The sequence below is a fragment of the Cryptomeria japonica genome, chromosome 10, assembly GCF_030272615.1.
Source record: "Cryptomeria japonica chromosome 10, Sugi_1.0, whole genome shotgun sequence".
NCBI lineage: Eukaryota > Viridiplantae > Streptophyta > Pinopsida > Cupressales > Cupressaceae > Cryptomeria > Cryptomeria japonica.
Genome location: NC_081414.1, coordinates 514,532,627 through 514,557,324, shown reverse-complemented (window position 1 = coordinate 514,557,324; position 24,698 = coordinate 514,532,627). Strand labels below are relative to the sequence as shown.

At 36.6% G+C, this 24,698-nt stretch overlaps 1 protein-coding gene across 5 annotated transcripts in view; it reads left to right on the top strand.

Annotated features, from left to right (window-relative positions):
- The window catches only part of LOC131054556 (uncharacterized), a 160,267-nt gene that overhangs the window by 93,484 nt on the left and 42,085 nt on the right, over positions 1-24,698 (top strand). For all 5 annotated transcript variants that reach the window (XM_057989098.2, XM_057989096.2, XM_057989094.2 and 2 more), the window contains 3 exons: positions 4,408-4,555; positions 4,675-4,758; positions 14,167-14,282. In XM_057989098.2, coding sequence (XP_057845081.1) covers positions 4,408-4,555; positions 4,675-4,758; positions 14,167-14,282 — 348 coding nt within the window. The remainder of the gene's footprint in view (positions 1-4,407; positions 4,556-4,674; positions 4,759-14,166; positions 14,283-24,698) is intronic.

The window sequence follows — 24,698 nt, the reverse complement described above, 5'->3', positions numbered from 1 at the left end:
TTAACTAAAGGTGAGTCAGTGGATGCTCCGGGTTAGGGTCATCTTTGAAAGTCTTCCGTAGGACAAAGTTTTGCTCTTGTTGCTAATTGTGTCTTGTTTGAGTTTGAGGAGGTCAATGAAGCTTGGTGAGTGAATATCCTCTTTGAAGGTCTGAGTTAGGTCAAGTTGGTGAGTGATGAAGTCTGGAATGTCATCCTGATCTTCAAATGTCCTGAAATTCAGCTGCCTGGAATGTCATCCTGATCCTGAAATTTGACTGTCTGGAAAATTGAAGAATCCTCCAAAAACTAGATTTTGCATTATAACTCCTGGAGGTCCGAAACCACTCTCAAACATCCTGACAGAATATATATTCCATATATGAATCCTGACGGAGAGACCAAAATGTCAAATTTCGCTCCCGACCCTTCCAAAGGGTCCAAAGCGAATTCCAATTTCGCTCCTGACCCTTCCAAAGGGTCCAGAGCGAATTCCTCTATAGGACATTCTACTTTGATCCAAACTTAGAACTAACTCATTCCTAGGCATTATTGAGGGCAAAACACTTATTTGGAGTGAAGAAATATGAAAATGAAGTTAGGACTTGAGCATAAGGAGGAATTTCGCTCCTGACCCTTCCAAAGGGTCCAGAGCGAAATTCATGAGACCCTTTTTTCTTCACAAAACCTTGAAGTGAATGCTAACTTGGACTGGAGGATGATCAGGAGAGGCCTAATAAGTTATATCCAAGCCAAAGAAGGGAGGAAAAAGGTGAAAATGAGCCTAAAATGAGAATTTTGCTCCTGACCCTTCCAAAATGTCTAGAGCGAAATTAACTTTTCCTCTATTTTGCTCTTTGATATGGCCAAGTTTTGGATTTTTGAGGCATGGTTGAGGAGGCTTTGATGCATATTTGCCTTTGAGAAGAGGTTTGAGGCGATGAAGTGGTAGAAACCAACCCAAAAGGAGAATTTCGCTCTTGACACTTCCAAAGGGTCCAGAGCGAAATTCCCTTTAGGTCATGTCCTTGGCCTAGGTCCAGAGTGAAATCCTCAGTTTGATGCCCTGTCTTGCCTAAAATGATGAAAATGACCTTGTCTTGAGCTAGTTTGATGGTGGATTCACTTAAATGTGGAGAAAGGAGCTTGAATTTGATCAAGTTTGAAGGAGAATTGGATGAAGGAAGTGGAAAACCAACCAAGAATGTGGATTTCGCTCCTGACCCTTCCAAAGGGTCCAGAGCGAAAATCCCCATAGACCTCATTTTCTTCCTTGTTTTGGCCAAGTTCTTAGTTTCTAAGGCATGTTGGAAGGTGGATTGACATGTTTTTGCCTTAGGGAGTGGCTCAAAGTGAAAATGTGAAGCATTTTAGCCTAAAATAGAAATTTTGCTCCTGACCCTTCCAAAGGGTCCAGAGCGAAATTCTTGGAAACTCCTAATTTCTTCTTGGATGAGGTCAAGACAGTGGTTCCTATGGCGTAGGTGCAAGTAGAGTTGTGTATTTTTGCCTTGCAAGAAAGATTGTAGTTGAAAAGATGAAGAGTTAAGCCTAGAATGTGGATTTCGCTCCTGACCCTTCCAGAGGGTCCAGAGCGAAATTCCCCAAAACCTCCCTTTTTTTTCATTTTTGTGTCAAGCTAAGTGTGGATCAAGGTAGATTGAGCTTGGAAGGACCCCTAGGCATGCCTTAAAATGGATTGTGGCCACCAATGATGAAGATTTTGGGCTAGGACAAGAATTTCGCTCTTGACCCTTCCAAAGGGTCCAGAGCGAAATCCCAGATAGGTCCTGTCCCTGGCCATGATTTTTAGCGAAATTCTCCTTTCTAGCCATTTTGAGGTCAAACAAAGTGTTGTAAGCGTGAGAGAAGGATCCAAAGGGAGAGTCAAGGTAGAACAAAGTGAGAAGAATGGAGCTAAGTAAGAGAAAACAAGCAAAGAAAGAATTTCGCTCCTGACCCTTCCAAAGGGTCTAGAGCGAAATTCCTCAAACCACCTATTTTCTCCTTGTGTGAAGCCAAAGCATTGATTCCTATGGCATGGTTGAAGGTGGACTAATGTATTTTTTGCCTTGTAAGATGAATTGAAGTGAAGGAAATGAAGGATCAAGTCTAAAGCTTGAATTTCGCTCCTGACCCTTCCAAAGGGTCTAGAGCGAAATTCCCAATTTCACCTTAATTTGCTCATAATGAAAGTCAAGGGGTGGATTCCTAGGCTTTGATGGAGAGAAGGCTAGTGTATGCTTCCCTTGGAAGGCATTTTGGAGTTGAGAAATAATAGAATCTGTCCTAGAATGTGAATTTCGCTCTTGACCCTTCCAAAGGGTCCAGAGCGAAGTCCTTAAAAAACTCCATTTTGCTCCAATTCTGCATCAAACTTGGTGTTGGTTGAGATTGAGGGCATCCTTAGACACATATCTGAGCAAGTATGGTCACAAAGTGAGAAGAATTTGAGCCAGGAATGCAAATTTCGCTCCTGACCCTTCCAAAGGGTCCAAAGCAAAATTGCTAAGTGGTCTAGTATTTTGCCTAGGTCCTTGAGCAAAACCTTCTCGTGGGCAATTTTGGAGGTGAATGACTTGATCTTGGTGGAATAATGATGAAAATGAGGTTTGATTGAGCAACTTTGTCAAAATTCGCTCCTGACCCTTCCTAAGGGTCCAGAGCGAAATTTTTATAGGGCCTGTCCTTGGAGAGGATATTGAGTGAAATTCCATTTTGATGTCTTCTCATTAATAATTTAAGGTGGAAAATGCTATGTTGAAATGAATATGTTATATGTGCTTAATCATCTTTTGGTTTGTTTTGCAGATGGGAGGAGACCAAGCCAGGACAAGGATGACCTATTCCAGTCCATCCTCATCAAGGACATTCCAAAAGCATAAAGGTGGACTCAAGGTGTCCTAAAGCGTTGGAAGACTACAAGTGTTCAAGAAGTTGCCAAAACCTTCACTGCACCACACTAAGGAACCACATGATGACAAAGAAAGGAGTTGCCAGCACTTCAGGGCGAGATATGCTATTGGAGAAGGAAGACTTGGCAATAAGGAAGCCTCATCAAGCAAAGGAAGTACATCATTCATCATGTTAGAGACAGAAAAGGGATCAACCAAGTCACAAGCGTTAGACAAGGTGGCATCCCAGTCATCATGACCAGATTCAATGTATCTAATTTATCGGAGGCGGCACAAACTTCGGTGTACCTACCCCTGTTTCCTATTGATTCTCAAAGTTAAATGTAATTATCTCATTGGCTAGAGGAAGTTTGTTGTAACAAACCCTAATTAGGGTTTCTATCTTGCAATCCTAGCCATTGATTCTAAGTCAATCAGAGCCGTCTGTTTGTAAAGGGCTCCCTATATAAAGCCTTGGCTCCTCATTTGTAAAGGTTAATAGTTAGCTAATAGTGAATAGTCAGAGAGTAGGAAATAGTTAGAGTAGAGTAGAAAGAGAAGGCAAAGATTGTTGCCAAGATATTGTTGCAAAAGACTTGTAAACTTCATTGAAGAAATGGTGAATTCTATGGGTCTATTCAACAATTTGCATGGTCTCTATACTTCTCAAATTTGATTTCATGTTATTAGGTGAATGGAAGAAATTTGTATGATCAACGGTGAAATTTGTATATCCATACAACTAGCGGTTTGTTGATTGCAAACTTGCCTTGCGTAGTCAATTGGAATCATTCAGCTTAAGCTTAACTTCAATTATTGCTTCTTCATTGATATGCATCAACCTAACAGTGTCCATGATTGTAGCGGTGATCTAAACATCATAAAGCTTTCCTCAGAAGATCGCACTATTCTTGTGGAGATGATCCTAGGATGTCAAAGCAAGACTTAGTTAGAATTTCATCAAGGTCATTCATTGCTCTTACATTCTTAGTGTTAGAAATAGATCCCGTCCAACCTTTATCCTTTTTTTTTCTTTTTTCAAAATCAAGGACCGGTTAAGTCCCACATTCCAGTGATATCTGGCAAATCAGACGCTCAGGCAGTCGAACGTAAGTCCCCTTGTGATTCCAGCAAAATCACAACGTACCGCAAAGAGCTTATCCACATGTAGTGACCCTACATATAAGAACCTTGGAGTTATTTCGATTGATCCTTAGGCAAATCTTCAGCATTCAGATAACTTTGTTCAAGAGAGGATAAGATACCTTGGTATTTTATTCTGTGTTCGCATGTGCATAAAAAACACATCAACAGGTACAAACCAGACCCAGATCCTGGAGCTAATCTGAGCAAATGGGTAACTTGACTTTTAAGTTTTAACTGATTTTCTGATGTCGGTTTTATTATCAGCTTACTGATATCAATCTATTTCCCAAAATGCATTAAAGTGACTTGCTTTCTTGTATGTCTATAATTGTAATTTATTAAATCTAGTGTGATTGGGTTATTGCATAATCTTATTGCCAAGAGTGCAGTGGGTCAGATGGCACCCAAAGGGGCATCTGGTCTTGGCAGGTTCAGAAGATTACACAACATGGATGTGGAATGCTGACCTTGGAAAGTGCCTCTCTGTCTTCACTGGTCACAGTGAATCTGTAACCTGTGGTGATTTTACATCTGATGGTATGGATATTCAATTAAATTTGCTTGCACTGGTAGCTGAAAATGTTTTAAATCATTCTTGACATGCACTGAGTTGATACAGGGGATAATTAAGTACATATTGTTGGTTGTTGCTGCAGGAAAAACTATCTGTACTGGTTCTGCTGATGGAAGTTTGCGTGTATGGAACCCACAAACACAGGAAACTAAACTTACTATAAAAGGTGATGACCCAAACTATCCATGTTGTTCCACTTGAGTTATGCCATAGCATGTAGTGTATATTTCATTATTGAGCCCCACTTTTATTTTCATTGTGTTTCTAATCTTGAAGTCATATTTCATCATAAAGATTGGTCTTTTGAAGAAATATGCCAATAAATATAAAAAATGATCTTTTAGTACAAGAACTATTTAACTATTGTATCCTATAGTTTATCGCATGCATTAGGAATTGAGCTTTTACAGAAATATATAATTGACCCTGTATCTCAGAGTTGTTGACAAATTCATGCTTTTTGTAACTGTCAAATATCTAACATATTATGTATAGTTAGAGATTTGTGTTTTCAATTTCAAGATTTTCCTATTGCCTTAGTCTTTGCTTGCCTCCATATGGACCAATTTGGGTTTATGATCATGTTAGAAAGTGCCTCACAAACCTTCACAAGCTGTGTCAACACACTTGTGTTGGAGGCAAAACAAATCTCAACAACCTATTTGAAAATCAAAATTAAAAAAATTAAGTTTACAAAAAAGAAAATTAAAGAGTGTGCTAAAGTGAAACATATTCATTATTTAACTTGCCTTCAATAGCTCCAATTTTGAGAATGTTCTAAATATGCCTTGTGACATATGGTGGTTGGTGGTAAACATTTGGATATCTTAGGCCTCAACATACACCTATTTGATCCAGTCAATTTCGGTGCCAATTTTTTGTAGCATAAGGTTGAGGGAGTGGACAACACAAGGTGTCCAAAGAATTTGTGAATAATGCTCCTCAATCAGTAACCCAACCGCTTTACAATTTTTGGCATTGTTTGTTATAACTTGCACAACATTTTGAGGGTCCACTTCCTCAATGGCTTAACAAAGAATGTTAGCAATAAATGCACCATCCTTCAATTCCCCTTCACAATTCATTGCTCTCAAAAACATTGCCCTTTTAGAGGATACTACAATAACATTGATCAATGGCTGATTTTTTGCATCTTTCCATCCACCAAAAATGGACACCCTTGTTTCTATGAATCCATTATGGACTTTAAAGACTCCTCTACAAACTTCACTTCTTTTTCAAATAAGGTTTGTTTTGATAACTCTTGCCCTTGTACCCTTTGGAGCCTCATTATTTGATTTCACCATTTGTTGCCAATATGGTGAGTGAACAACATTGAATACCAATCCATTCGCATAGAGACATCTTGCAATGGATTGATCAACAATCTCGAGACTCATAATAAAATGCCATTTTCATCGATCCCTTTGATCTCTTATGTGTATAGGCTATAGGTTGTTGCATGGACAAAAATGGGTTGCTCTTCGTAGGTTGAAAATGAGAAGGTGCTGGAATGGGCTTCATCCTTCAAGATCCTTTCTCTAACAAAGGATGATTTGATTTAGGGCCTATTGCTTGATCTACATTTCGTTACTCTTCAATATATGCCAAGAATTGTGGTTATGGATTACCTAGACAAAATTTGGTGTGTTGTCCAAGGATCTTGCACAAATGGTCTTTCACTCAATTGTATGAGCTTGAATATCTAACTTTACATTCAGTACAAAATTCAAAAATAACCCCCACCACTTGAAAGTTGCTGTACCATTTCAACATATTTCTGAAGGGGAGAGTTTAGGTTTGTTTTGAAGCAGGGTTGACTCATGAAGCTAGAACTGGTCACCATTGTAATACTTAAGACTACAAGTTTAGTAAACAACACATTTGAACAAATGAAATTTGAAACAAAAATATATGAATACAACTTAATAGTTAATTCATTTAAAAACCTTAAGTACTTGTTATAGATATCTAGAAGAATGGAAAAAAAAAAAAATTCAAAACAAAACAAGAGTTCATTTGTAAAAAAGGTAGTAAAATGAACTACCTCTTTTGAAGAAATCTTTGTGTACGATCTCCTTGACAACAAATGAACTCTTGCAATTGCATAGGAATAGCAAAACAACCAGCTGGGAATGTTCAAATTTTCAATCTTTGTGCAATGGCAAGCAAGAGAAAAGTTCAGCAATGGAGGATATTACCAGCAATGGAGGATATTACTTTTGGTTTTCATTCACAATATGAGAAATGAATTTATGTTGCCTTTTTGATGTCTTCTATACCATGTTTTAGGGTCTGGGGGAACGAATTACAGTTTTAGTGCAAAAAAAAAAGTAAAAATAAAAAATGGTGAGATTCGTTGATTTGGCATGGGTACTCACTAAATTTTCCCCACGTTCGCTTAGGTTCGTTTGGGATGGACCCACAGTTGTTTAGTGGGACCCTACTTGGACCCATAGGCATGAACGATTTGGACCTGTACTTGGGCCGAATTAGATTGGAAACCGGGTTCTGTTTACTGCTCTCTGATAAAATGAATACATGAACTGGGAATAGAGATGACAATGCATACTAGATATAGGAGTAAAGTATACTTTATTTGCACATGAAATTATTACAAAAGAAGACCAGAAATGACCAGCCAAGGATTAGAGTCAATCTGACTAGATCATACCACTTTCCTTGACGATACATAATCTATTTAAAAGACTCAACAATTTCTAAGAAGAACATAATTGTCAACCAATTGATGGTTGACAAGAGGAACACAACTGTCAACCAACCATCGCTTATAACTACTCAAAGTTGACAAACAACTAATACATAGTTGGATAATCAATATTATCAAAACATAATATTACGACATTGTATGCTGACTACATCATCTTAATAATAGACATTGTATGCTGACTAGAGGCTCTATAAGGGTCAAACTGGTAATGTAGTCCACCAAGTATTTCTAAGAAGAACATAATTGTCAACCAATTGATGGTTGACAAGAGGAACACAACTGTCAACCAACCATCGCTTATAACTACTCAAAGTTGACAAACAACTAATACATAGTTGGATAATCAATATTATCAAAACATAATATTACGACATTGTATGCTGACTACATCATCTTAATAATAGACATTGTATGCTGACTAGAGGCTCTATAAGGGTCAAACTGGTAATGTAGTCCACCAAGTATTTCTAAGAAGAACATAATTGTCAACCAATTGATGGTTGACAAGAGGAACACAACTGTCAACCAACCATCGCTTATAACTACTCAAAGTTGACAAACAACTAATACATAGTTGGATAATCAATATTATCAAAACATAATATTACGACATTGTATGCTGACTACATCATCTTAATAATAGACATTGTATGCTGACTAGAGGCTCTATAAGGGTCAAACTGGTAATGTAGTCCACCAAGTATAATATATGCTATGGTGTAATATAAATCTCAATATTCCCCCATATTACATTGTAGTGTTGGGATTTGAAGAGAATAGTTTTCACATTTGGACAGAGACAAATCCATAGTTTCACCTACTTAGATCATTGTGTAATGTCCCTACTAGTTAGGGATCACTGTCCTGCAAAACAGATTGTTAGAAATACAACAAATATACATATATAACTAATCTAACTTGCAATTTAACCTTAAAATACTTAATTAACACTAATCACAATTCTTATCTAATAAAAAGGATACGAATGAGATACTGAGATATGTCCTTAGGCGGCTGTGAAGCTTGCCTTCTTGGAACCCATCTTGGTTCCAAGCCATCCAGGAAATCGAAGGTGAATTCGATTCCTATCTTGGATGTAATTTCTTACACCCAAGCCATCCAGGAAATCGAAGGTTAATTCGATTCCTATCTTGGATGTAACTTCTTACACCCAAGCCATCCAGGAAATCGAAGGTTAATTCGATCCCTGTCTTGGATGTAACCTCTTACACCCAAGCCATCCACGAGATCGAAGGTTCATTCGATTCCTGTCTTGGGTGTAATTTCTTACACGCAAGCCATCCAAGGAAGACCATATGTCAATTCCTTGCCTTGGATGATGCATCCCATCATCCAAGTCCTCAGAGGGGACCGGCCAGATCCATCTCTTCTTGGATGAACTTAGTCAACCAAGCCATATATATGCATATAGATATTCAGTATATATACTGCCCTAGGAATTATCATAATCCCTCCCTTAGACTAAGGGGAGTTTCCTCCCTATAGCCTCCAACATGTAATTCACATTTATATTACATTTTACAGTTTATTACTATTTTCCATTCCATAATCCATATTTACATATTCCTAATTTTAACATGTATTCCCTAACATATATTCAGCAAAATATCCATTATCCAAAATTCATATTTATTTATTAACGTATATTCCTAACTATTCATTGAGATGTATTTATTAACATCTAAGAACCATTCATTAACATATGTAATAAAATGTTCATTACTTATATTCATCAACATACGTATTAAAATATTCATTAATATACGTATTAAAATATTCATTATTAACATTCATTAATATACGTATTAAAATATTCATTATTAATATTCATTAATATATATATTAAAATATTCATTAATATATGTATTAAATTATTCATTACTATATCCATTAATATATGTATTAAAATATTTAGTACTCATTAACATGTGTAATATCATTTTCATTATGTATATTTATTAACATATATAATGACATATCCATACAAACTTACCTGTAACTTGCTGTCGTAGCTTCTGACCTTCCTTCCACATAGCAGCCTTCCTATCCTCTGCGGTCCCCCTTGATCCTGTGGTAGTATGGGTTTATATACCCGTGGAGAGGGATAGACGTGACCCTCCACGAGGCCCCTTCCGTGGGAAGGGGTGTGACGAGTCGCAGCCTAGGCTGCGGCTACCGTCACACCACTTCCCTTCCGAGGGAAAGGGTGTGACGGTAGTCGCAGCCTATGCTGCGGCTTCCATCCCACCACTTCCCGTTTTGGGGGGGGGGGGGGGAGGTTGGGTCCACGTGACCTTCCCTTAATTAAATAAATCTACATATCTTAATATATTTAATATATCATTGCCTATGTAATATATTTAAATATATCTACGTAATTTTCCCAACTTTAAAATATAATAATTTGTTCTTTGTAAATAATATATTAATATTATTTAATGATTTAATCCCTCCTTTAGTATATTAACCATATTTAATATATTACATCATTTTAATAATTGACTTTATCACCTTTCGAGAATAAGTATTAATATATATTAATTAAAATAAATTATTTAATAAATAAATAAATTTGAAACAACCATTCGTTTGTTAGTCATTAATTAATAATATTTGCCTCATTTAGGATCGATATAACGATCAAGGAGGGGACATGACACATTGTGAGTAGGAATGCACTCAATTATTCACTTTAGTGGGATTGACCTCATTTAGCTCTCAACCAAGGATTGTGACACACTCAGCTATCCTCCTTAAAAGTTATGAACAGGAACACACATAACTGTCCTCAAGAAGCAATTGTGGGAATGACCTCACTATGCACCTTCACATGAATATTTACACATCTTGCTGTCCATTTTTCAAATAGGGAATAGAGACACACAATTGTCCACATATGATCAGTTGTACTTGGCTCTATTGACCTTCATAATTGTAGTATAGAAGTTTATTCTTCAAAATAAATGGAGAATAGAAATATTAAACTTCTCTAAGAAAACAATAAAGATTGGCTTAAACTACTCTACTATGCATATTGGTAAGAAAGACTACTATGCATATTGGTAAGAAAGTCTATTTTTATTCCCTATACAAATACAAGAAGAGTTGGCTTTTTATAGAAATAGAAAAACCTAGCTATAAAAACAAAATGTAGAAAAGATGAAGGAAAAGGTAAGAGAACTGTTTCTTGTTTTAAATTAGATGTAGAAGATGACTATTGGAAATAGAAAAACCTATCTATAAAAAGGAAATGTAAAGATGAAAGAAAGGTAAGAGAACCGTTTCTTGTTTTAAATTTGATGCAAAATATGACTATTGGAAAAGCGTAGATAGTATCAGAACATAATGTATTAGAGACCCGTAGACTAGCTGGGAGCAAAAAGTAGGGTTTCCTACTTTCTAGGAGGATTTCTCAACGATTTTGGTGGCTTGCATGTTGGAGTTTATAGTTTTGATTTCAGATTCCTTCTGGGTTTTCATAAAGCTTCGCAATGATGGTACATGCGTAGCAAGCAATGGAGTTTGGTAAACTTACTATTTTTAGTAAGTGGGGGCGAGGACAACTCATTTCTCTGGGTTTTCAGAGTTTCGCGATGGTGTGACATGCAACTGGAACCAAAGACTTTCCCGAACTTATTATTTTTAGTAAGTTGCAACGGCTGCTCAGAATGTGGTTAAAATGCATCTGGACACACTTATTATTTTTAGCAGTATGCTATTTTTAGTAAGTGCTATTTTTGGCAAGTTTCAGTGGTCCAGTTCAGAGGCTATTTCTGGTAGTGTAGTTTTCAGTACTTTTGGCCTTTAGCTCTCTATGGCAGTGTTCAGTATATGGAAAAAGTATTTTTTAATATTTTTTAATTTTTCCTCATGGCCTAGGCGTGGGACTTATTTTATGACTTAAGGGATCGATTTGGTGCTAAAAGCATTATTTTAATGACTTAAGGTTGGACCTCCACTTTGGAGTTATTTCATTAAAAAGATTATAATTTTCTTTTTGTAAACAATTATTTAAGTAGGTGTCCCTTTAGGAGGAATATATGATTTAAAATAAAGACAAATATTATATTGCTTTGGGCGTCCAAGTTGGCATTTGATTTCATTTCATTTCATGTTAATTTGGAGGGAGTTGAATTTGAATTTGAGGAGATTTTTTCTATAAATATAAGGCTCTACTTCTCATTTGGATATCCATGAATATTTGCAACGAAGTGTTGCTGAATTTGTACCAGACTTGTGCTTCGAAGTTGAGAGCTTCCTAGCTTGTGCCAGTTTCGTGTTTGAGAGATAGCACCTAGCTGTTGGAGAGCCTATTTCTCATCCATAGGAATAAAATGAGCTTCATTTAGACGGATTTTGTTATTGTATTTTCAGTTTTCTGAGTGGTAGTGATTTTTTGAATGTTGCTGGTTGTCCATGGCTGAAGCAGTTATTCGATCATATCTCCCTGCCTGATTGTTTGATCATTTTGGGTATTGGCTCGTTGGATTCCTCTCTGCTAGGCATCCCTTTTTGTTAAGTTTCATGAATTATAGCGAAGAGCTGGATTTTTAAGGCAGATCGCCCCTCTCCAGGCAAGTTGTACCATGCTGGAAGTGACCTTGGGATGCGTGCATTAATATTTGCTGGTTGAAACTTGGGTGTCCCCTTCCTAGCTCTTAGTTGCCACTGATTTGGAGCTATTCAAAGGTGTCTTGAAGGAGATAGGGACATCACAATGTTGCTGGTTTGGTTTTTGGTGTTGCTGGTGTGTTATTTTAGATTTGGTAGAGTGTTCTTTTTGGCTTGTATTTTCTAGTGTTCATGTTTGTAGCTTCTTGGATTATCTTCTTGTATCTCTTAGAGATTGGAGCTTGATGTACTGACAAGTATTATGCAGAGTTGCCATTGTAAGGCTGTATTCAGTAGCATTGAAACAGTCCATTATTTTGCAGAGTTGCCATTGTAAGGCTATATTCAGTAGCATTGAAACAGTCCATTTTATTTCTGCACTATACTTCTTGTATCACCCACTGCACAAGTGGAAGAGGCTGGCTTGCCGCCCATCTCTATTCTATTTTGTACTCTTGTCCTCTCGCTGAATAAGTGGTTGAGTGATGATTGTAATTTTCAGTCCTTCCGCTGAATAAGTGGTTGAGTGATGGTTGTTATTTACAGTCCTCCCGCTGAATAAGTTGTTGAGTGATTGTTTTGTTTAATTTCAGTCTTCTTGGATTTGTAATTGGCTGGTTATACTGCCAAGTTGTTGGTAATATCCAGCATTTCTTTATCCCGCTGAAAAGTGGAAGTGGCTGGTCCAACCGCCAATATGTATTTCTCTGAATATTTCACCATGCTAACGCTAATGCGTGAAGTTATTGTGTGCAAATTTTTTTTTTAAAATGTGGGGGACATTTCAGAAGTGTGGAGTATTAGAAAATACACAAAATTGAGCAGAACTAGAACAGTTGTGGTTGCAACCTTCGTTGAACTATTGACATGAGTAATGTGGTGCTAACCTTTGTATGGACAATTACTTAACTTTTGGAGAAAGTGCAATGTTATGTAGATCCTCATTGTGTTTACACATTTCTTATCTAGTACTTTTTTGAAGAGATATTCAGCCCAAACTTGTGCAGTTGGAACAAGAAAAATGTTTGGGACTGCTTGGGAGCTTGCTTCTATGGTAAGTAAGATTGTGTTTAGCCCCTTAGAAGCACTTTGTTCTAGAGTACTGAAGTAAAAAAGAAAAGATTTAGGGATTACAAATCTAAAGGCTTCCTATAGATGTGTGATGTGCTCTATGTATGGAAGGGAAAAGGGTAGTGGTAGAAGATTAGATGTTAAGGGGCTATGATATGAGGCTATAGGTTCAGTTTCTAAAAGAATTATTAGGGTGGCAGTAAAAGACATTGTTGGATTAATGGGTAAGATTCATGACAATGATAAAAGAAATGGATAATGATCAAAGTAATTGAATATGTTGATAGGAGGAGGTTCTCCTTGTGACCTTTGCTGGTGTTGGGTCAGCCTAAATAATCCCTCCTCACCGATCTAAAAGAAAAAAAAAAAGAGATGTAATTGATATAAAATTTAAGCATCTAGAAAAAAATATTTAAAATGAAGTGCATTTATTTGGAGTTTCACACATGTTAACTGTTGGAAATTTATGCTAAAACTTATGTATTTTTTCTAGTCTCCATTGTATTTCGTTTTTTTTATTATTTATATAGATATTTCCTTTATTTTATTTCCAATCAAGTCTTCACTGCATTTAGTTTCCATTGGTTCTCTTTATTCTATCTATAATGTTTTCAAAAACACACGGTGGTTTTCCAAATGAAAGGTGTGATCGGTTCTATGGTTGATAACTGTTTACATTATATATTATTACTGCTTAAAGCACTTTGTTCTTAATTATTGCAAGGATTATTTATAGCAAGTAACGAGTTATATATGACTTGTAAAATTTAAGTATCTAGAAAAAGATATTCAAAATGAAGTGCATTTGTTTGGAACTTTTTTCAACTGTGGGAAGTTTTGGTGAATGGTAGAGTGCATTTTCGTATTCAATTTTTCTTGGCTCTGTTGTATTTAATGGCTATATTCTTTATTTTATTGTCTATCAAGTTTCACTGTCCATTGTGTTTAGTTTCAATTGGCACTCCTGTTATTTCTGTCATATTTTCAAAAACACAATTGTCGTTTTTAGCTTAATATTATTTTTCCATTTTTGCTTACGGACATCATGCCTTTTGAAGGTCAGCCTGCTTTTAGGATTTTAACAATTATGGCTGTGCCATTTACATTGCTTCTGAAAGACTGAATATGATATTCATGCAGGACATCCTTATCACACAGAGGGACTTACATGCTTAAACATTAGTGCTGATTCCACATTGGTTGTTAGTGGCTCAACTGATAAGAATGCTCATGTGGTTAATATCAAAACTGGAAAGGTTGGTTGTTTTATGGCTTGCACGCTTCAGAATTTGGATCTAGAGTTTAAAGATATTGAACTTCATAGTGCAGTCTTTCTAATTCTTAAGACCATTTTGATATAGACATGCTTTTCCATCATGTTGTTTTAGAGTTTGCATTCATGACTTTATCCCTAAAATTATTAGTATTAAGCATTTTCCTCTCTTGGGTTAGTTTGTATATCCACTATATACCAACTCCTACATAAATCATTAAATTTGCATGTTGCCTTCCAACAACCGGTTTAAAAGAAAAGTGGCAATATGGTGCATTCTATGCCATATCATTTTCTTAGAGTGAGGCAGAAGCTTTGTAGCTTTACAAGTACTTTGGTTTTTGATAAAAGTAAGAATATAAATATTGATACCAAAAAAGATACATATTATACAATTTTTGTTAAAGAGAAGAAAGCACACTTTAACAAGGAAAAAATCAAAAAGGTAAACTTGAGAGAGTTATATAGAAGGATAAAACTTATCTGGTATAGCAGTAACAATGAAACTTAAAAATCTGAATGTTAGGAAAAACAACAAACAACAAGCAATACTTTGGAAAAGCATCCAAGGCAATGTTTGTGTTCATGGGAATAGCCTTAGATGTGATGTCGTCCAGGTGTATTGTAGGACATTTTTGTTGCCAAATCAGGCTGCATATGGTGGGAACCCCAACTGGATCTAGAGATAATAATGCTTGTGCTTAATACCAAAACTGGAAAGGTTGATTGCTCCATGCGTTGTGAACCTCAGAATTGGATTTACAGCTTATATATATATATATATATATATATATATATATATATATATATAGATATATATATATATATATATATATATATATATATATATATATATATATATATATATATATATATATATATATATGGCCTTCAAGCATGAATTAAGATTAGAATATCACATAGCTTCATATAAACAACAAAATCACCATAAACTTGAATGGCATTTAAAACATGCATGACAAATATTCATCATTCGAACTTCAAGTTCAATATTAAAATGATAATATCAAGTTCAACAATTAGTTTTAACTTTTAATCATCAAATGGATTTGCTAAATCATCAATATCATCGTCATTGACATTAAATGATGTAGAAGTAGGTACATTAGATGAATCACAAGCAGTGCTAGTGCCACTGCTAGCACCACTTGCACTAAAAGTGTGTTGGCTTTCGGACAACTCAAATCCAGTATGGTGGGAAGTAGAAGCATTCAAGTCAGTATGCTTTGGTTCTATATTCCACAACTTCGTCTCCCCTTGTAGTCATGTTGTTTGTGTGAAAGGAGATGCAAGTTGGAATGCACATATACTAAGTTTGCTTCCTCTTTTTGAGTGTAAATTTATTGTGTTTTGCTGAGTGGATGAAAAAATATGTGCTCTAGATCCTCTCAGATCTTGGTGAACTAGCAACCTATGAAGACAAAGTAAATTATAAATAGTTAAAGTTAGCCATTATAAAAATAAAAAATAAAAATAAAACTTGTGATGAAATTAAGTTTTGGAAGAATTAGCCATGGAAATACCACCAATTATAAGCATCTTTTAAGAACCTATCACAAAGAGCCTCAACAGTTTTGAGTGCACAAAATCAGTGAACTCACTCATGACTATATATAGCAATTCAATTTCAAAGAAGAGTCTAACAAATGCTGCCTTGTACTCTTCAGCCACTTCAAAATCTCTATATCGGGGAAGCCTTCTTGCCCCATAGAGAATCTGACTACTATAGTATTTTGGTGACAATGCAAAGATAAGAAGATGTGATAGAGTGGTCATTTTGTTCCATTTTCTTCAACAATTGTGAGCACTTGTTTGAAGAAAGTTTCATCAAGGTCTTACTTTTTTGCATTTATGATGCACTTAATCTTCTCAATCATTGAGTCGATGCCATCATATATCTATCTAATGGAATGCGTGTCCATGTTAGCATAGTGAATCATGCTCAAAATTGACTTGGTGAAACTAAGGAGATACTCCACCTGATCCTACCATGAGTCATCCAATATCATTCGCTTAATTTTTGTTGCCCTGTCAGTGTTGCTTTGCCTCCATAGAGATCAATTTTGGTTAATTACCATGTTAGAAAGTGTCATTTGAACATTCACAAGTCACCTTAAGACGATTGTGTTAGATGCAAAATGGGTCTCTACAGCTTATTACAAATTAAAAGAAATGATGAAAAAAAAAAAAAATTTATTAAAGAAGAAACAAAATACACAATCAAATTATGAAAATGTAAAATTTTATGCTACAGTAACTTTCAATAGTTCTAATTTTGAAAATGATCTAAAAATTCCTTGAGACATGTGATGGTTGGTGAGAACATCTAGATTTTGTCAACATTTACATACAACTCTTTGATCCAATCTATTTTATCCTCAATCTTTTGTAGCATAAGATTGAGTGAGTGGACCACACACAATGTCCAAAGATATGATGATGTCGTTCCTCAATTGACAACCCAACAACTCGACATTTCTTAATATTGTCCACTATGACTTGAACAAAGTTACGGGGTCCCACTTCCTCAATGGATGCGATGAGAATATTATCAATAAATTGTCAACTTTTACCTACCCCTCACAATCTACAACTCTCAAAAACATTGCCCCTTTAGGGGACACCACTATGTGTAATGTCCCTACTAGTTAGAGATCATTGTCCTGCAAAACAAACTGTTAGAATGCAACAAAATATATATTACTAATCTAATTTGCAATTAAATTTCAATTACTTAATTAAAACTAATCTCAATTCTTATGTAATAAAAAGGATACGAATGCAGTATTGGGATATGTCCTTAGGCGGTTGTAATGCTCGCCTTCTTGGAACCCATCATGATTCAAGCCTTACCAGGGAAATCAATGGATAAGTCTATCCCCGTTTTGGATGTAGCATCTTACAACCAAGCCTACCAAGGAAGATCGTCATATATGATCAATTTCTTGCCTTGGATGATACATTTTATCATCCAAGTCTACCAGAGAGGACCGGCAAGATCCGTCTCTTCTTGGGTGAGCTTTTGACATCCAAGCCTTTAACATATATGCATATGAATACTCAGTATATACTGCCTACCAGGGATTATCAAAATCCCGAATTAGGCTAAGGGGATTTTCTCCCAGTAGCCTCCATCTCATAGCCAAATCATTATTATTCATATAACATTTTATATTCCATTATCATTTTTAATCTATAATTTATGCCTGCCTCTACATATATTTTTAATTACTATTATTGATCCTACATATACATATATATATATATATATATATATATATATATATATATATATATATATATATATATATATATATATATATATATATATATATATATATATATAAATACTGCATGCATACATATATATATACCGCATACATACATATATATATACTGGTACATATACTTGAGACAAATTTATTAAAAGACTACAACTCTGTCAACGTGATTTTTGATTTATCACATATGACAATGCTATTTCTACCATATATGTGTGTGTGGCACACACATATATTTCCCTATGACCTACAGACTGACCGCTTACCTTTTCCGCCGTCTGTGGTGCAGCCTTCCCGTTTTCCTCCTTACTCCCCGTGGTTCGCTTTGGTCTGCGGTTTGTCTCCCTTAATACCCGTGGAGGGAGGGGTTGCGTCCCACCACGGGATCCCTTCCGTGGGAAGGGGTGTGATGGTGGTCGCAGCCCTGGGCTGCTGCGACTCCCACCCCACCACTTCCGGCGAGGGGGGGGGATAATACCTGTGGCTTGTATTAAATCTTTCTTTCTTTTTTTAAAATAAACTTTAGCTTTATATAATATGTCAATACTAATTAATAATTAACATTATTTAATATTAATAATTCATTTCTTCATCATATAGGATATTAAATATATTAACATTATTTAATAATTTATTTCTTATATTAACTTTGTTTAATATATTAACATTATTTAGTAATTTATTTCCTCCTTTAATATATTAACATTATTTAATACATTAACATTATTTTAATAATTGATTTCTTCATTTTATATATTTCTACTGAACTTGGTAATGAATGCAAAAATATAGAGTAGATTTCTATGATATCGAGGTAAGATTTACATCAGGTGATACAGTAGAGGGTTATCACAGTCCCTCCGTCTGAACTGTGCTTGTCCTCAAGCATTTTTAGATCTTCTTTTTCCCAAGTAGCATCCTCATTTGGGAGATTCCTCCATTTAATCAGGTATTCGGTAATGGTTCGGTTCCTAAGCTCCCTTTTCTGCGTATCCAGAATGATCTCAGGGTACAAAGTGAGTTTCCCTTCATCATCTAGGGGAGTTAGTTCATTGCATGGAGCCAAGTGTTGTCCGAGAAACTTCTTAAGCTGGGAGACATGGAACACATTATGTATTTTACTGTCTTTGGGAAGTTCTACTTCATAAGCTACTTCCCCAATCCTTCGAATTACCTTGTAGGGTCCATAGAACCGGTGTTTCAATTTTTCAGCCCCATTCTTCTTGAGGGAAGATTGTTTATATGGTTGTAACCTTAAAAACACCAGATCTCCGTCCTCGAACGTCCTTTTCGTACGCTTCCTGTTTGCATAGATCTTTTGCTGATTTTGGGCTTGTTGTAAATTCTCTTTCAAGGTCTTCATGATGTCCCTACTATGTTGAACAAAATCTTGTGCTCTTGGTACTTTGCTTTCTTGGGTTATTAATTCCCCAAAAGTTGTGGCCTCATAGCCATACAAGGCTTGGAAGGGACTCATCCTTATTGACATGTGGTGTGTCGTGTTGTAACAATATTCTCCTAGGTGTAGCCACTTAACCCAAGCAGTCTGTTGCCCTGTAACATAATTCCTTAGGTAGCCCTCTCTCAATTTGTTCACTATTTCAGTTTGCCCATCAGTTTGAGGATGGTAACTGGTACTAGGGATCAAGACTGTTCCTGCCATTCTGAAGAGTTTTTGCCAGAATTGGTTAATAAACTTGCTATCTCTATCACTGACAATATTCTGAGGGAGTCCGCGGAGTCTGAAAATTTCCCTGAAGAATAGATCAGCTATTTGGTAGGCTTTGTATTCTGTGGAGACTGCAAGGAAATGGGCATGTTTCGTGAGTCTGTCTACCACCACAAAAATGCTATCCTTTCCTTGTGCCCTTGGCAACCTTGTTATGAAATCCATAGAAATGCTCTCCCACTTTTGATTGGGAATAGGTAATGGTTGAAGCAAACCAGCTGGGTGGATGAGTTCGGTTTTATTGCATTGACAGGTTAGGCACTCTTGTATATATTTTTGGACATCTCTTTTTGGGTCTTTCCATGCATACTTTCCCCTAATGTGTTATTAGTTTTATAGTATCCTCGATGTCCTGCCAGGGGGTTATCATGGAATTCTTTTAGGATTTTGCTTTTGAATTTGGTCTGAGGGGTCAAGTATACCCTTCCTTTATATAAGATGAGATCTCCCCTAACTTTAAAATCTTCATTGGGAGGGTTACCCTTCAAAATTTCCTTTGCTCGTGGATCCTGGTCATATTCATTAAGGATTTCTTCCTTCCAGTCCTTTGAGATGCTGGTAAGGGCATTGAGGTGGGCTCTTCGGGATAACGCATTTGCTGCCCTGTTATTCACCCCTTTTACATATTCTATATCAAAGTCGTAGGCTTGTATTTTGCTCACCCATTTTTGTTGCCTATCATTAAGATCTTTTTGGCTCAAGAAGAAGCGTAGGCTGTTATGATTGGTTTTCACACTAAACTTCCCACAGACAAGGTATTGGCGAAATTTGGCCAAGGCGTGCATTATGGCTAGCATTTCTTTGTTATAAATAGAGTAGTGTCTTTCTGCTTCGGTAAGTTTACGGCTCTCAAAGGCTAGGGGGTGTTTCTTTTGCATGAGGACTGCCCCAATTCCCTCTCCTGACGCATCACATTGTAGTTCAAAAGGTATAGAGAAGTCGGGAATGGCCAATACTGGACATGAGCTCATGGTTATTTAAAGTTGTTCAAAAGCCTGTTGGGCTCTGTCATTCCATGTGAAAGCCCCTTTCTTAGTTAGATTAGTAAGGGGTGCTGCAATCTTGAAGAACCCCTTTACAAAACGTCTATAGTAGCTACATAGCCCCACAAATCCCCTTAATTATGTTAAGGTTCTAGGGGTGGGCCTTTCCTTGATGGCTCTGTTCTTTTCTTCATCAACACCCACTCCGGCCTCACTAATTTTGTGTCCTAGGTAGATGATTTCTTTCATCCCAAATTCACATTTGGAGACTTTGGCATATAATGATTCAGACTTAAGAATATTTAATACCTCCTCAATGTGCTGGAGATGTTCTTCCCATGTCTTGCTGTAAATGAGTATATCATCAAAGAATATTAGTAGAAATTTCCTCAATTGTTGCCTGAACGTATGATTCATGCATGGCTGGAAGGTGGTCGGGGCGATAGTGAGACCGAATGGTAGGACCAAAAACTCGAAATGCCCATAATGACATCTGAATGCTGTTTTGGGGATATCCTCTTCCCTCATTCTAATCTGATGGTATCCTAACCTTAGATTGATTTTAGAGAAATATATTGCTCCGTGTAGTTCATCCATTAATTCGTCAATTCTCGGGATAGGGTATCTGTTTTTTATAGTCTTTTTATTCAGGGCCCTGTAATCTATTCACGTTCTCATCCCCCCGTCTTTCTTTTTGACCAATATCACTAATGAAGCAAAGGGGCTGCTGCTTGGTTGGATATGCCCCATTTCTAATAAGTCTTTTATGGTTTTTTCAATCTCCTCTTTGAATTTGTGGGGGTGGCGGTAAGGAGTTGTAATGACAGGTTTTGCTCCTTCTAACTCAATGGAGTGTTCAAATCCCCTTTTTGGGGGTAAGCCCGGGGGAATGTCTTCGAAGACTTTTTTGTGTCTCTTAAGGATGGGTTGTATATCTCTATGAACGGCTTGATCTTCTGTTGGAGATTTATCCAAGAGCATACATTAGGTGACCCACTCTCCTTGATCATGCCTAAGGACTTTTTCCATTTTATTACATGATACTATCTTTGGAGAGCCATCGGGGATTCCTTTTAAGGTTATTTCTCTCCCTTCATATTGGAAGCATATCTCCCGATTTGGACTGTCCATGGTGAACCGGCCCAATGAGTTTATCCATGGTATCCCCAAAATGATGTCATTCTCTAAATTCACCACAAAGAAGTTCCTCTTAATTGTATGTCCCCCCAAGGTGACTTCCAATTGAGGTATAATTTTAGTGCACCTGTCTATGACTCCGTTGCCCATGATCACCTCAAACCCTCCAATTTCTTGAGTTTTTAACCTTCTCTTTGCCACTAAATGTTTGCTAATGAAATCATGTGAGGCTCCTGTGTCTACCAAGGCGATTACTTTCTATCCTTTGATTATCCCTTTGAGTTTGAAGCAACTATTCTCACTCCCTTGAGTGATGACTGCCAAAGTACCCGACTCGTTGCCTTCAAACTTGGCCCTTTTATAGGGTCTTTCCTCATCCCTTATTTCTTCTATGTAATTTAACTGTCCTCTTTTACATTCGTGGCCCTTCCCCCATGGGGCCTTGCATTTGAAACATAACCCTTTCTCCATGAGTTCCTCTCTCTCCTTACATCGGTGATTCATACTCCAAGGTTTTTTGCAAAAGCGGCAGTGCCTCTCCTGGTGGTCCCTCATTCCTATGCGGTATTTTGGCTGAGATGTTCTTGGGGGCATTATATTCAACCATCCTAGTTTTCTTTATGGCCTCTACTAAGTTTTGTGGTTCCAAGGGTTTTACGAAATTTTTAATAGTCTTTCAAGCCTTCTAAAAACATGTAAGTAAGCCTTCTTTGGGATAGGTCGGGGACCATTACAGATAGGTTTTGGAATTGGTCGATATAGTCTTCAATGGTTCCTGATTGCTAAGGTGGGTTAACTCTTGGAAGTACCATTCTGAGTCCTTCTGATCAAACCGGCTGATGAGTTTTTGAGTAAACTCATTATAGGTGGAGATATTTTTGTGGCCCAAGGTAATGAGACCATTATGCTACCAATTATGGGCTGCTCCGGTTAAGTGGAGTATGGCAAACTTGATAGCATCTCCTTCGGTCATGGGGCTGAATGAAAAGTATGTATATAGTTTTTGGACCCAAGCTTGGGCGATATCCTTCCCTGACCCATCAAAGCATGGTAGGGACATTTTGTTAACTTTAGCTTTGAGGTCTTTACCAATATGCTTCCTCCTTCTACCTTCATTAGTCTTGGACTCACAGAAGTCCCTGAAGGAAACCACCCTCTAAACTTCCGGCTCTAATCTGGCATAAATTTGGGCGATTTCTTCCACCCCAAGTGTGGCTTGCTCCTCTTCGTCTCCCATATGTTCTTCTCCTGGAAGAAATTCGGGAATTGTTTGTCTAGAAGTTTGAGGAGATCGTTCGTTATCAGCGTGATTAGAGTGCGTCTCTCTTCTAGGGTTTGGAATATCTCTATTGTTGTTGTTTGTACTTTGGAGGATTAATTGGCTCATTCTTTCAAAAACTCATTGGTTTGCTCCATGAAGGTCTGAAGTTGTTTGGTTAATTGATCGGCCATTGCTTTCGTGCCTTTCTTCCTCTGATATGTGATCATAAACTAACTCTCCCTTCCACAGGTTGGCAGGATTATGCTCTGATACCATTGTAATGCCCCTACTAGTTAGAGATCACTGTCCTGCAAAACAGACTGTTAGAATGCAACAAATTATATATTACTAATCTAATTTGCAATTAAACTTCAATTACCTTATTAAAACTAATCTCAATTCTTATGTCATAAAAAGGATACGAATGCAGTATTGGGATATGTCCTTAGGCGGCTGTAATGCCCGCCTTCTTGGAACCCATCATGGTTCCAAGCCTTACCAGGGAAATCGATGGATAAGTCGATCCCCGTCTTCGATGTAGTATCTTACATCCAAGCCTACCAAGGAAGATTGTCATATATGATCAATTCCTTGCCTTGGATGATACATTTTATCATCAAAGTCTACCAGAGAGGACCAGCAAGATCCGTCTCTTCTTGGGTGAGCTTTTGACACCCAAGCCTTTAAAATATATGCATATGAATACTCAGTATATACTGCCTACCAGGGATTATCAAAATCCCGAATTAGGCTAAGGGGATTTTCTCGCAATAGCCTCCATCTCATAGCCAAATCATTATTATTCATATAACATTTTATATTCCATTATCTTTTTTAATCTATAATTTATGCCTGCCTCTACATATATTTTTAATTACTATTATTGATCCTACATACATATATATATATATATATTGCATATATACATATATAAATACCGCATACATACATATATATATATATATACTGCATACATACATACATATATACCGCATACATACATATATATATACCGCATACATACATATATATATACCGGTACATATACCTGAGACAAATTTATTAAAAGACTACAACTCTGTCAACATGATTTGTGATTTATCACATATGACAGTGCGATTTATACCATATATGTGTGTGTGTGGCACACACGTCCACACACATATATTTCCCTGTGACCTACAGATCGACCGCTTACCTTTTCCGCCGTCTGTGGTGCAGCCTTCCCGTTTTCCTCCTTACTCCCCATGCTTCGCTTTGGTCTGCGGTTTGTCTCCCTTAATACTCGTGGAGGGAGGGGTTGCGTCCCACCACGGGATCCCTTCCGTGGGAAGGGGTGTGACGGTGGTCACAGCCCTAGGCTGCTGCGACTCCCGTCTCACCACTTCCTGTGGGGGGGGTTGTAATACCCGTGGCTGTATTAAATCTTTCTTTCTTTTTTAAAATAAACTTTAGCCTTATATAATATGTCAATACTAATTAATAATTAACATTATTTAAATATTAATAATTCATTTCTTCATCATTTAGGATATTAAATATATTAACAATATTTAATAATTTATTTCTTATATTAACCTTGTTTAATATATTAACATTATTTAATAATTTATTTCCTCATTTAATATATTAACATTATTTTAATAATTGATTTCTTCATTTTATATATTTTTACTGAACTTGGTAATGAGTGCAAAAATAAAGAGTAGATTTCTATGATACCGAGGTAAGATTTACATCAGGTGATACAGTAGAGGGTTATCACACTATGACATTGACCAAGGGCCAATTTTTTGAATCTTTCCACCCATCTAAAACATTTGACACACCTATCTCAATCCATGAATCCCTTATGGGCTTCAATGAATCTTTAACTATCTTGACCTCTTTTTCCAACAAGGTGCCACAAACCTTCTGATATTGTAATGTCCCCTACTAGGTTTAAGCCTGTTTTAACCATAATTAATCCATCCCGATATATTTAGGA